Source organism: Balaenoptera acutorostrata, chromosome 10, assembly GCF_949987535.1.
Source record: "Balaenoptera acutorostrata chromosome 10, mBalAcu1.1, whole genome shotgun sequence".
In the NCBI taxonomy this organism is placed as follows: domain Eukaryota; kingdom Metazoa; phylum Chordata; class Mammalia; order Artiodactyla; family Balaenopteridae; genus Balaenoptera; species Balaenoptera acutorostrata.
In genome coordinates this window covers 7390558-7404307 of record NC_080073.1, presented here as the reverse complement: position 1 = coordinate 7404307, position 13750 = coordinate 7390558, and the positions used below count along the sequence as shown (strand labels likewise).

Below are 13750 nucleotides of genomic sequence, written 5' to 3'. Positions count from 1 at the left end.
GGGAGGAAGGGAGGGAGGGAGGGCTCTGGACCCAGGGAGGGAGGGAGGGCTCTGGACCCAGGGAAGGAGGCTTTTGCCCTGGGTGATGGGGGCAAAGGTGGGACAGTGGAGACTGAGATAGAGGAAGTTGAATAAAGGTGAACATGATGGATAAACTAAGAAACACAAATTGCTTTTTCAGTGTGCCCAGGGTGCTGAGTTGGGGGAAGGGTCAGCAAGACCCTGCCTGGCGGTTGTTATGCATCATTTTCTGGGCCCAAATCCACATCCATGTCTGTCATATTCTCACAAGCAACGTCTCCCTGGAAATTTCCTTGATCCTCACTGTGATTCTTCAGAGAGAAGAAAGGAAAACACAGGTTCAGAAAGGTGGTGTGGGTCCACAGTCACGCAGCCAGCCCATGGCAACAGCACAAATAAGACCCTGTCTTCCTGGCTCTGGGTCCTGGGTCCCATCACCCCCTACCCCTCACTTGAGCATAGGCCGGGAAGTGATGAAAAGCTCACGTTATGGTGCCCCTTGTTCCTGTCTTTAGAGATCCTGTCCTACAATGAGGCCCAAGGGGAATGTCTGAAGGGACCTGGGGTGGCCAGTAAGAGGGGCCCCGTGGACACCAGGATCCCGGAGTCACATGGGAAGTGCAAATGTCCCAGGATTGCCTAGGGCCTTGGTTGTCTCGATGGAGCCTTCCTCCTTAGGGACGCCCAGAGTGAGTAAGAGCTCCCTTACTCAGCCTTTACGCCACCGCCCTCTCCAGGGGCCCCTCCCAGCCAGGTGTCAGCAGAGAAGGAGGAGGAGGGGAAGAGGAGGAGAGGAAAAGAGGGAGGGAGTGAGGCCACCACTCCAGTCCAGGCTGCTGGCTCCCAGGCCTGGTGTTGGTGGGAGGGACCTGGCGGGGCGGGAACAGCCGGCTGCCTGCCGGGAGCCAAAACGAAAGCACTCTGGCAGGGACTGGACGGGAGTCAGGGCTCCTGGGAGAGGGCGTGCGCAAGCGGCCCAGCGCCGGGACCCCGAGACTGGGGAGGGATTCCAGCCCCTCCTGCCCGCAGGCACGCAGCTGAGTGGGAGAAGAGGTGTGGTGTCAGCCCCCCTTCGGGGGGGGGGGCAGGACAGGGCCTCAGGCCTGGGTGCTGCCTGGCACCTGGAAGATGCCTGTGCCCTGGTTCTTTCTGTCCTTGGCACTGGGCCGAAACCCTGTGGTCCTCTCTCTAGAGAGGGTTGTGGGGCCTCAGGACACTGCCCGCTGTTCTCCGGTGAGTCTGGGGCCCCAGGAGTGTTGAGGAAGGCTCAGGGCTCGGACTGCGGCCATTGAGGCCCTAGCCTGGCTCCTGCTGCTGCCATCACTGTCAGAACTGCCCTGGCTGGTCTGTCGGGTGCTGATGGGGTAAGAGAAGAATGGGGAGGGGGCAAGAGCTGGGCCTGAGCTCTTCTGGGAGGGACTTGGAAAAGGGAGCCCTAGAAAGAGGTAGGCGGGTGGGGGGGGGGCCTCAGGAAAAGATGGTTAGATTTGGACGCATAAACTCTAACTTGTCTTTACCTCCTTCCCAGGGCCTTTCCTGCCACCTCTGGGGTAAGTAGCCCTACTTTTAGAGAGGAAAGGTCTTCCCAGGTGGGCAGAAGGGAGGGGAGCTGTTCCGTCCCATGCCCTCACCACCTTCCCTCAGCCCAGGAAGAGCCCAAAGCTCCTTGGCCCTCTGGGGGTGTCAGGTGCAACCAGATTCTGGGTCTGAGAAGCTTCAGCTCCCACCCCACCCTTCACACACAGATGGTGACGTGCTCTGCCTGCCTGGGAGCCTCGTGTCTGCCCCGGGCCCCATGCTGGTGCCCACACGCCTGCAGACAGAGCTGGTGCTAAGGTGCTACAAGGAGACCGACTGTGACCTCTGTGTGCGTGTGGCCGTCCACTTGGCTGTGCATGGTGAGCCTGTCATCCCATGACTGGGCATGGGTGCATGTGAGTGTGTCTGGAGTGGGCACGAAGACCAGGGAGGGTGTCTGTCAGGAAGCACGGGGCATCCTCAGTATTCTCCTGGAGGACACTGGCCAACGGAACCCCCAGGTCAGACTGGTCTCCCCGCCCACACCCCCGGCCCCAAGCCTGGCCTCTGCTTCCTAGCACTGAGCTTCCTGGAAGGAACCCAAAGCCAGAGCTGGGGCTAGATCTGAGCCTTGCTCTCGGGTCATTCCAGGGTACTGGGAAGAGCCTGAAGATGAAGAGAAGTTTGGAATTGCAGAGGACCCAGAGATCGAGGAGCCTAGGAACGGTGAGGAGAAGCCGGCTGGCCCAACTGCCCCCCGCCAGAGCCTTGCCCAGGGCCCCTGAGCCTGACCGACCCCCTGCCCTGTTGCTCACAGCCTCTCTCCAGGCCCACGTCGTGCTCTCCTTCCAGGCCTACCCTACTGCCCGCTGCGTCCTACTGGAGGTGCAAGTGCCTGCTGCCCTCGTGCAGCCTGGTCAGTCTGTGGTATGCAAAATAATAATGAATTTATGAAGTGCTTTCACGTGCATTATCTCTTTAGGTCCTGATTCTGGCAGGGCTGTGAGCAAGTCCTTTCAGTCCTTTATGCCTCAGTTTGTAAAGTGGGAAAAAGAACAGTCCTACCTCGGGAGTTCCCTGGCGGTCCAGTGGTTGGAATTCTGTGCTTTCACTGCCGAGGGCCCGGGTTCGATCCTTGGTTGGGGAACTAAGATCCCACAGGCCACCTGGTACGGCCAAAAAAAAAAAAGAATAGTCCTACCTCATATAGCTGTTGTGAGAATAAAATGAGTTGATATGTCTAAAACACCTGGTATAATACCCAACACGGAAGAGTCTCAGAAAGTTTAATTTTTCCTTTCTTTTGTAATCCTCAAAACTACCCCCATGAACTAGACATTATTATTGCCCTCATACTCCAGATAGAGAAGCTGAGGCTTGCAGAGGGGAGGTCTGTGGGCTGAATCCACTCTTCCGGATTCCCTGCCATACTGTCCGTGTCTGCCCCACATATACCATGTCTGTCCCCCTGCGGAGCTTCTCCCAGCCTCAGGGGGCTGCTCATGGTTGGGATATGTATCTCCACTTGGGCCAGGTCACTCAAACTTTGACTTCCCTCCTGTCCCCAGCCCCCAGTCTATATCGTCTTACCTGGAAAATAATGGGAGATCATCTGCTGGTCCCCCTCACAGGGCAATCATGAGGCCCACTGAGGCACTGGGAGTGAGAACGACTTCTGTGGGAAGGGCGTCCCACATTTGTGCTGGGGTCTGGGGTCTCTGATCACCTTAGCTTTGGCACATGACCTGGAACAGCAGGGATGAGGCAAGGACTAATAGAGTGAGGGCACTTATCCTGGCCCTGCTGCCACCCCTTCTGAGGGCGTGTGCTTTAGAACTGGAGGCCTTTGAGGACACGTTCATGGCAGAATTGGGGGCCATACAGTATGAATAGTCATTGGTTGGGAATAGGGCAGAGGGTGAGTGGAGCAGACCATGGAGAGGAGCCTCAATTTTGAGCCCTATACCACCAGCCTTCCGCCACCCTCTCCTCACAGGGCTCTGTAGTATTTGACTGCTTCGAGGCTGCCCTGGGGGCTGAGGTGCGAATCTGGTCCTACACTCAGCCCCGGTACCAGAAGGAACTCAATCTCACACAGCAGCTGCCTGGTAAGTGGCCCCAGAGCCTGAGGGGCCCCAAGTGCTGGCCCCTTAGTCTCTCTCCCCACCAGCCACTGCCCTTCTGCTTTCACCCCCTTTCTCGTCCCGGCCTCTCTCAGGGACTCTCACTCCCAGCCACCCATAGTCAGTCCCTCATGCCTCCTCTCCCCAGGTGACATTGCTTCGCAGTGCCTGGGGAAGGTGCTTTGGGCACTGGAATAGATATGGGTGGTATTGAGGGCACAGGGAGCCCTTCCCCGGGCTCCCCATGGGTCGGATTGCCCCCGTTCTTTCTTTGCCCCCAACCCCACTAGAGACTTTTCTGTGATCTCTCCCCAGACTGCAGGGGTCTCGAAGTCCGGGACAGCATTCAGAGCTGCTGGGGTAGGAGCTAGGGCCAGCAGGGCTGGGAGGAGGGTGGGGGTGGATCTGGAGTGTGAGGGACCCTTGGAGTGAACTTCAGGTCTGGCTGCCACATCCCAGAGGCTCACAGAGCTCATTTATTCATTCATTCATTTATCACAAAAGAACTGCGGTAGCTCTTACTCAGTGCCAGGCATTTAGAATATAAAGATGAATCTCTCACTTCTTAGAACAAATATTTATTAGTACCAGGAACATCTAGTGGCCCAAAACATTGTCAAGATTACGGTGCACCCCGCCCCCATATATTAAAATAAAAATAGTATTAAATCATAAAATAAGGGCTAAGAAACTCAAGGTTCTGATGATTTTTCTCATGCACTATTTGGACTTTGTTTTGTTCATTTTTTTGTTTTGTATTTTCTTTTTTATCATGGTATAACATACATACAGAAAAGTGTGTAAAGTGCACCAATTTTAATGTCCAGTTCAATTAATTTTTACATATGTATACACTTGCATAACTACCAGCCACATCGAGATAGAAACACTGTGATGCTTTTGAACTCAAATGATTTCAACTTCATTTTCTATTTGGGTTCTTAAACTTAAGCTTGATGCCTCTTTGGTAATTCATTAAAGACTACTCAGAACCAGAGGTTTGAGGATACAGATACACATCATGGATTTCATGTCTTTATTCATTTGGTAGACACTGATTCACTTATTCAGCAGATATTTATTGAGTCATTACCCTGCTCAAGGAATAGCCGTAGGCACTGGAGACAAACCAATTAAAAAAAAAAAAAAAAAAAAACTGACAAAAATCCCTGCCTTCACGGAGCTGACGTTTTAGCTGGGAGTCAGGGTCAGGGTGGGGGTGATGGAGGACACAATAAACACATGGAGATGTGAAATATGCAATAAGTTAGATGGTTATTAGTGCTATGGAGAAATTTCAGGGAAGGGGGATAGAGAGGTTGGGAGTTGGAGTGGTCAGTGAGCAAAAGACCTGAAGGAGGTGAGGGAGGAGCCATGGGGTATCTGAGGGAAGAGGGTTCCATGTGAAGGGAATAGCCAGTGCAAAGGGCCTGAGGCAGGAGTGTGTCTAGTGTGTTTAAGTATTAGTAAGGAGGACAGTGTGTCTGCAGCAGGTTAATTAAGAACAAGAGTGCTAGGAAATGAGGTTAGAGTGTTCACAGCAGCCATACTGGGGAGGGACTTGCAAGCCACTGTAATGACTCTGGCTTTTACTCTGGGGTGATGTGGGGGCCATCAGAAGGTTCTGAGCAGAGGAGAATGATTTATTGTACAGTGGTTACAGGTACTTCTGGCTGCAGAGGGAGAAGCAAGGAGAAGAGCCCTCTCCAGACCCCATACTGGGGCCTACATGGGTTCAGTCCTGGGCTGTGGCTGAAGTCTGGTCTGACATGGAGACACAGGCTCTGCCCTCCAGGGGCCTCCTAGTCTAAGGGCTTTGAAGGAAACTCCAAAGCGGCAGTGGGTGGGTGTGACCCAGGCTTGGGTGTACAGAAGAGGTGAAGGAAGTCTCTCTCTTTGTTTCCTCCACAGCCCTGCCAGGGCTCAACGTGTCTGCAGATGGCGACGACGTGCGCCTGGTGCTGGACGTCCCTGAGGAGATGCGCTTTGGCCTCTCCCTGTACTGGAACCAGGTCCCGGGCCCTGCAAAACCCTGGTGGCACAGAAACCTGGTGAGGCCTCCCCCTCCCCAAGTCCATTCCCACTGCAGGCCGACGCTTGTGCTAAAGTTGCAAGTGCATTATCATAGGGCACCTTTGAAAAGGACACAGCCACCCACACCCAAAGCAAGGAACATTGGTGGGGGAACGGCTGCCTGCCCGGTGTCCTTAACTTTGGCTTCCAGCCTTCCTCTTCCTCATCTTCTTCAACTTCTCTCCTTCTGCTTGTCCCACAGACTGGGCCGCAGACCATTACCTTGAACCACACAGACCTGGTTCCCTGCCTCTGTATTCAGGTAGGAGCAGAGTCCAGCTGGGTGCCCGGGAACGGGGATTAGGGAACTGGTGAGACGGTTGGCCCTCACCTTCCTGGTCTCCCCACCCTCCACACTCCTCTTTGAGGTGGAAACTATGGCTCCCTAGGGGGACTGGCCCTCCCTTGCCCTTTGCTGTCCTATGTTTTCTGCTTGTACATGCCCTGAATGCTCTTCCTGATCCTCTATCCACAGCACTTCTACTTGTGCTTCATGGCCCCCTTCAGATGTCATCTCCCCCTTGAAGCCTTCCACTACTCCTCCAATTCCCTCTTTGTGCTCCCCTGGAGAGTAGAGCGTGCGCCGTGAACTCAGACTTATTTGAATCCTGACTTGCCATTTGCTAGCTGTGTGACCTTGGACAAGTCACTTCACCTCTCTGAGCCTGTTTCCTGTCAGTAAAATGGGAATAAACAGTACCAGCCTCACAGGGCTGTTATAAGGAAGTGTGCCACTTCCAGCTTATATATGTTATAATAATATATTCTCCCTCTGATTATACATTTAATTGGTCATCAGGTCCCATCTGTTTTACCTCTGACATTAATGTCTCTCATTCCCACCACCTGAAATGCCCTCACTTCTTTTCCATACACCCCAATCCTTCCAGTCACCTCTTTCCCAAAGCTTTTGCCCAACCTCCTGGCCTCTTCTATCGCCAAATCTTCTTGCATTTCTGTCTTTTCTTTTCTATTTATCATTTATCACTTGTTTTCTTATTTGGGCACCTGTCTCTTCTTGCATACCACAAATCCTCAATAAATGAGTGATTGATTTATTAATTTGTATACATGTCGTATCCTTACTACAACTGTGAATTTGTAATTTCCTTGAAGGCAAGGAAATGGTATCTATTCAAATTTAGTAATTTCTCCAAGCCTTGCATAATAACCGGTATGTAGTGGGTGCTAATTAAGTTTGTTAAGTGAATGAATGAATGAATGAGTGAAACTCTACTGCCTAGCACAGTGATAGGACATATAACAGACACTCATGAAATGTTTGCTGTGATATAAATGTCCTCACTGCCAAGCCCAATGCCTGCTATGTAGTAGGTGCTCTTATACATTTGTTGTATAAATTAATATATTATCTCTAGTGCTTAGAACAGGGCTAAGCCAAGAATGGGTGCACTTAAAAAGTCTGTTGGGGACTTCCCTGGTGGCACAGTGGTTAAGAATCTGCCTGCCAATGCAGGGGACACGGGTTCAATCTCTGGCCCGGGAAGATCCCATATGCCGCGGAGCAACTAAGCCCGTGCTCCACAACTACTGAGCCCGCGCTCTAGAGCCTGCGAGCCGCAGCTACTGAAGCCTGTGCACCTAGAGCCTGTGCTCGGCAACAAGAGAAGCCACCACAACGAGAAGCCCGTGCACCACAATGAAGAGTTGCCCCCGCTCGCCTCACCTAAAGAAAGCCCGCACGCAACAATGAAGAATCAACGCAATCAAAAAAAAAAAAAATTCTATTGGAAGAAAAAATGGAGAATAAATGGACGTGTCCTTAACGCTGTGCTGAGAACCTGTGCTAAGTAGGTTCTCACAAAGTGATTGTGGATTTAATTGTTAAAAGTCCCTATGCCTACCATAGTGCTAAGACACATAATAAGTACTCATTAAAAATTTGTAGAGTGAAGATGTTGCCAGATGTTGGCATAGGGTTTGCTGGAAGAATAAATGTGTGCAATTCTAGGGCCTTGTAAAGGGCAAAAAGACTTGGGCATATGTTGGTGAAATACATCCTCCTTCCATATCCAGTATCCCAGAGGGATTAGTTCCAGGACCTCTGTGGATACCAAAATGTGCAGATGCTCAAGTCCTTTATATAATATAAAATGGTGTAGTATTTACACATAACCTACTCACATACTCCTGTATACTTGAAATCATTTCTAGATTGCTTATAATACCTAATACAATGTAAATGCTATGTAAACAGTTTCCTGCAGGCAAATCCAAGTTTTGCTTTTTGCAACTTTCTGGAATTTTTTTCCCTGGGATATTTTTGATCCAAGGATGCGGAACAGCGAATCGGAGGGCCAAGGAGCGCTGACTGTGTGGGCTGAGTGAATGCAACCCCAGGGCTTAGCAGGGTGCTGGCTGGGTTGAACTGACCTGTGGAGCCCCGTTTCCTTTCTAGGTGTGGCCTCTGGAGCCCGACTCTGTCAGGACCAGCATCTGCCCCTTTAGGGAGGGTGAGTGGACCGGCCCTGCCAGGGCGGGAGCGGTGCGGGCGGGACCTGCCGGCACGCAGTAACCAGACCCTCTCCCTGCAGACCCCCGTGCACACCGGAACCTTTGGCGTGCCGCCCGGCTGCAGCTGCTGCCCCCGCGGGCCTGGCGGCTGGACGCGCCGTGCTCACTACCCGCTGAGGCCACACTGTGCTGGCAGGCACCGGATGGGGGCCCCTGCCAGCCGCTGGTCCCACCGCTGCCCCGAGAGAATGTCACTGTGAACGTAAGCGAGGCGGCAGGAGGTTCCCGGGGTTGGGGAAGGAAGGGGTACCTAGGTGCCCAAATTTAATGACCCCACCCATTACCCTCTTTCCACAGAAGGCTCTTGAGTTCCCATTGCTGAAAGGCCACCCCAACATCTGTGTCCAGGCAAGAAAGGGGCGCCAGAGAGCCGGGCTTGGGGTCAGGACCTCCGCGGACTCCCAGACAGTCACTGTCTTCTGAATCCATTTTATCCTTGGGTCCCTGGAGCAAAGTGGTTACCAGCTTCCTGTTTAGGAGTTCCACTATTTACTTCACCAGTGCCTGGCGTGGGACCCTGGGCACCTCACCTTTCTGAGCATCAGTCTCCTCATCTGTTTAATGGGGATGATAATAGTAACTATTGAATACTTCATAGAGTGGTTATGAAGATTAAGCAAGTGCTTCACCTTAGCAACGGGCACAAACTAAATTCTCAATAAATGTTAACTGCTTTGATTATTGCTATAATTATCCTATTTCTCTACCTGTAGAAATCGGTTGCTTTATAATTTCAAAGGGTAGTTATAAAAATATTAATTCCAGATTTATTGAGCTATTATGTTTCAGGCACTGTTTTAGGCTCTTGGAATAGATATGTCAGTGAATAAAACCAATAAATGTTCCCACCCTTAAAGAGTTCATGTTGTAATGGAAAAAGGCAGACAATAGGCATAATAAGTAAATTATACAGTATGTTAAAATTGTATATAAATACTATAGGAAAAGGTGGGAAAGGATAAAGGAGGGTTGGAGTTGCAATTTCAAGAGGGGCAGTCAGATGAGGCCTCTTTGAGAAGGTGGTTAGGTGAGAAGGGAGTGTATAAAGTGTTCTGTCAGAACTGAAAAGAGTTAATTTACGGCCGTAAGCCCCTTTAGCACAGATGACCTCACAAGGCTGAGGCTGAGAAAGATGGAGTGATTCCTAATTACTCAGCCTTGAACCCAGATCTGCCTAAGGTCAGGTCCAGAGTCCAGACCCCACCCCCCAACCTGACAGGCCTCCCCTTGTCTGTCCCTTCCCTTCTGGTTTTTCTGGCCTCCGCTTTTGCTTTTCCTTGTGCGCCTAACCCTGGCCCCTTCTGAGCAGGTGAGCACCTGGGAGAAGCAGGAGCTACAAGAGTGCTTGTGGGCTGGTGAGTGGGACCTGGGGGAGGCTGGGGCAGGGCCACTGCAATAGGGGTGGACCCTGGAAGTGCCAGCTCCTGGGGGTGAAAGTCAGGCATGGGGCAGGGGAGTGGCAGCCCTCAACCAGGTTGGGTGTCACTCAGAGTGGGCTCTCACCCTTTCCAGACTCCCTGGGGCCCCTCAAGGATGACATGCTGCTGGTGGAGACACGAGGCCCCCAGGACAACAGATCACTCTGTGCCTTGGAATCCAGTGGCTGCACTCCACTGCTTAGCAGGGCGTCCACGGTGAGGGATGGGGGACCCTCCTTCATGTCCCTTTCCAGCTCCACTTCAAACCTGGCCTCAAATTTTCACTATTCAATTTCCCCTCCTCTGTGCCAGGCCCTGTGCTGGTCTCTGGGAATGTAGGGGGTAACTCAGACCTGGGCCTTGTTCTCAGTGGCCTCTCAAAAGTCTCCCAGACCCTCCCCCCTACTATTCTGCCCAGCTGTAGCCTGGTGGCCTCCTAGGTGTGGTGCCTCTAGGTGACAGCACCCATCCCTTGGCTTGGCAGAGGGCAGCTCGTCTTGGAGGACCATTACTACAAGATGTGCAGTCAGGCCAGTGTCTTCAGGTGAGTAGGTGGCTGGAGGGCCCTCCCCAATGCCCAAAGGCAACAGGCCTCAAACCCTGTCTTCAACCTCTTCTACCTCTTCCTGTGCCTAGCAGGAAAACTGTCACTCTTCAGGGGCAGGGGCCTCCTCGTTGTCCCTCTAGCATCCACCCACCATCTGTGTGTGCTTATTTTGTGTCCAGCCCCAGGGAAGCTAAGAGTTGAAGAAGCATAGTTCCTGCCCCCAAGTTGCTCATGGCTGGAGAGACCAGCAAAGAGATAACCATTGGGTTAAGACAGCTAATAACCAATGTGCTAAGCTTTGGGTTCCAGGGAGAGCTTCAAGGAAGGGTCTTTTTATGTGGGCCCAGTCTGGCACCAGTAGGAAGGTACAGTCCAGGAAAAAGACACAGCATAAGCAAAGGCAGAGCAGCTTGTGGCTGCTGTGTGTGTGTGTGTGAAATATGCATAGCTGAGGCTGGAAATATGGCACCAGACTTGATGGGTCTTGAACACCAAGCTGGGGGCTCTGGATTTGGTTTTGTTTGTGTCTTACAGCTGTGGGATGATGACCTGGGAGCACTATGGGCCTGCCCCATGGAAAAGTGTGAGTATTACAAGAACTGCCCTTCTTCTCTGTACGAGGAGCTGGAATCTTGACAGGGACCATTCCTGGGGGGAGCATACACAATGGCCTTAGCCTTTCAATCAGAGGGTCATTCCTTCATTAATTCAAACACCACAAGGGGCGCTTGCAGGGATCCCAGCATCACCAAAGAAACACATTCCCTGTCCCCATGTCAGCCACAGAAGCTAGAAAGACATTAGCTAAACAGTCATTTAGGAAGTGTGGGCTATTGAAGCATTCACTATAAGTAAAAGTGTCCAAAGCCCTGAATGCATATAATGGGGACCTGACTTAGTTCAGGGGAAAGGTTGGAGGTGAACTCTGAAGGCTGAGCTAGATGAAGGGGGAAGAGATGCATTTTTGTGAAGACTCTGGGGTGCTTTTTTGAGGAACTCCAAGGTAGCCAGTGTGGCTGGAGGGTCTTGAGAGATAGGCCTCTGTCATGAGATTAGGATGCAAGGGCCATGTAGGGCCTTGGGAGCCGATGTAAGCAATTTGGATTTTATGTTAAGAGTAGCAGGAGCTTCCCAAAAGGCTATAATCAAATTTGTATTTTTTTTAATAAATTTATCTATTATTTATTTATTTATTTTTGGCTGCATTGCGTCTTTGTTGCTGCTGTGTGCGGGATTTCTCAGTTGTGGCAAGCGGGGGCTACTCTTCGTTGAGGTGGGTGGGCTTCTCATTGCGGTGGCTTCTCTTGTTGCAGAGCACGGGCTCTAGGAGAGAGGGCTTCAGTAGTTGTGGCATGCAGGCTCAGTAGTTGTGGCTTGTGGGCTCTAGAGCACAGGCTCAGTACTTGTGGCACACGGGCTTAGTTGCTCCGCGGCATGTGGGATCTTCCCGGATCAGGGCTCGAACCCGTGTCCCCTGCATTGGCTGGCGGATTCTTAACCACTGCCACCAGAGAAGCCCCCAAATTTGTATTTTAAAAAGATCTCTGGGGGGACTTCCCTGGTGGCACAGTGGTTAAGAATCCGCCAGCCAATGCAGGGGACACGGGTTCGGGCCCTGGTCCGGGAAGATCCCACATGCCGCGGAGCAACTAAGCCCGTGCGCCACAAGTACTGAGCCTGCACAACTACTGAAGCCCGCGCACGTAGAGCCCATCCTCCGCAACAAGAGAAGCCACCGCAATGAGAAGCTCGCACACCGCAATGAAGAGTAGCCCCCTGCTTGCCACAACTAGAGAAAGCCCGCATGCAGCAACAAAGGCCCAATGCAGCCAAAAATAAATAAATAAATAAATACATTTATTAAAAAAAAAAAAAAAAAGATCTCTGGGGCTGCCATGTTGTAATGAATTAGAGGCAAAAAAGAGTCAGGAACACCAGTTAGAAGGCTGTAGCAGTCATCCAAGAGTGAGGTCAAGAGTCCAACAACCCTAGGCTTAGGGGGCAATAATCTTTTTTTTAAAAACATTTATTTATTTATTTATGTGTTTGGCTGCGCTGGGTCTTAGTTGTGGCACGTGGGATCTTCACTGCGGCATGCGGGATCTTTAATTGCAGAATGTGAACTCTTAGTTGGGCATGTGGGATCTAGTTTCCTGACCAGGAATCCAAGCCAGGCCCCCTGCAGTGGGATCACGGTGCCTTAGCCACTGGACCACAAGGGAAGTCCCTTAGGGGTCAATAATCTTAGCTGACATTTGAGCACTTATTATGCCCAGCACTCTGTTCAGTGCTTTATATAGTCCTCACAGCAATCCTGTGAAGTAGATACTATTGTTATCCCAATTTTACAGAGGTGAACTGAGGCAGAAGGGGAAGTCACTTATCCGAGGTCACCCAAGTAAATGGATCTATGTTCATACACTGACCCTGTGAGCTGTGGACTTCGGGCAAATCTCTTCATTTCTCTGAGCCTCGTTTTTCTCCTTCGTGAAGTGGGGGTCTCTAACAAGCCTGTCTTCTCCCCTGGGTCTCCTAGACATCCACCGGCGCTGGGCCCTGGTCTGGCTGGCCTGCTTACTCTTGGCCGCTGTGCTTTTCCTTCTCCTCCTCCTCAAAAAGAACCACGTGAAAGGTGAGCGCTTCCCGGCTCCCCATTCCCCAGTGGACCTGGGAGCTGGCCAGGAGAAGGCGGCGGCTGGGCTCACCGGCTGCCTCCGCTCCTCTCCCCTCACAGGGTGGCTGAGGCTCTTGAAGGAGGACGTCCGCGCGGGGGGTGAGTGTGAGCCAGCTCCGGGCGGGGGGCGGCCCCCAGAGGGCCGGGCCTCAGGCCAGCTCACGTCTCCGCTCCTGCTCTGTTCTTTCCCACAGCGGCCGCCAGGAGCCGCGCGGCTCTGCTCCTCTACTCCGCCGACGACGCTGGCTTCGAGCGCCTGGTGGGCGCCCTGGCTTCGGCGCTGTTCCAGCTGCCGCTGCGCGTGGCCGTGGACCTGTGGAGCCGCCGCGAACTGAGTGCGCAGGGGCCCCTGGCCTGGTTCCACGCGCAGCGGCGCCAGACCCTGCAGGAGGGCGGCGTGGTGGTCCTGCTCTTCTCGCCCGGGGCCGTGGCGCTGTGCCGCGAATGGCTGCAGGACGCGACGTCGGCGGCCGGGGCTCACGGCCCGCACGACGCCTTCGCCGCCTCGCTCAGCTGCTTGCTGCCAGACTTCTTGCAGGGTCGGGCGCCCGGCCGCTACGTCGGGGCCTACTTCGACAGACTGCTGTCCCCGGACGCCGTGCCCGCCCTGTTCCGCAGCGTGCCGGTCTTCTCACTGCCCTCACAGCTGCCCGACTTCCTGGGGACCCTGCAGGGGCCCGCAGCCCCCCGCCCCTGGCGGCTCGCGGAGAGAGCGGAGCAGGTATCCCGGGCCCTGCAGCCCGCCCTGGACAGCTGCTTCCGGGCCCCGGGGACGGGACGCGGGATGGGGCCTGAGGCAGAGAACAGGACTTGAATAAAGGCAGACGCTATTTTTCTACCC

General features: G+C 52.9%; 1 protein-coding gene across 15 annotated transcripts; it reads left to right on the top strand.

Moving 5' to 3' along the window:
* The first annotated feature begins 71 nt into the window (after positions 1-71).
* On the top strand, positions 72-13747 carry IL17RC (interleukin 17 receptor C). 15 transcript variants are annotated; one of them, XM_057555391.1, is made up of 20 exons: positions 74-1254; positions 1550-1571; positions 1767-1919; positions 2191-2265; positions 2357-2466; positions 3536-3647; positions 3978-4022; positions 5574-5713; positions 5938-5997; positions 8155-8209; positions 8291-8472; positions 8568-8618; positions 9580-9625; positions 9783-9904; positions 10173-10232; positions 10770-10818; positions 12772-12867; positions 12970-13008; positions 13104-13199; positions 13281-13747. In XM_057555391.1, the coding sequence occupies exons 1-20, from the start codon at positions 1150-1152 to the stop codon at positions 13721-13723; spliced, it is 2061 nt and encodes a 686-aa protein (XP_057411374.1). In that variant the 5' UTR covers positions 74-1149; the 3' UTR covers positions 13724-13747. The 15 variants fall into 15 exon arrangements, with proteins under 15 accessions (XP_007192612.3, XP_057411374.1, XP_007192609.3 ...); XM_007192547.3 differs by having other exon boundaries at positions 8571-8618; positions 13104-13747; XM_007192545.3 differs by having other exon boundaries at positions 75-1254; positions 13104-13747.
* The last annotated feature ends 3 nt before the right edge of the window (positions 13748-13750 follow it).

Excerpts from the sequence above, each read along its gene's own strand:
- IL17RC (XM_007192545.3), top strand. The coding sequence starts at position 1,150 with ATGCCTGTGCCCTGGTTCTTTCTGTCCTTGGCACTGGGCCGAAACCCT. Across the intron at positions 5,998-8,154 it reads TTCCCTGCCTCTGTATTCAG|GTGTGGCCTCTGGAGCCCGA; the intron begins GTAGGAGCAGAG and ends TTTCCTTTCTAG. Across the intron at positions 13,009-13,103 it reads GGAGGACGTCCGCGCGGGGG|CGGCCGCCAGGAGCCGCGCG; the intron begins GTGAGTGTGAGC and ends TCTTTCCCACAG.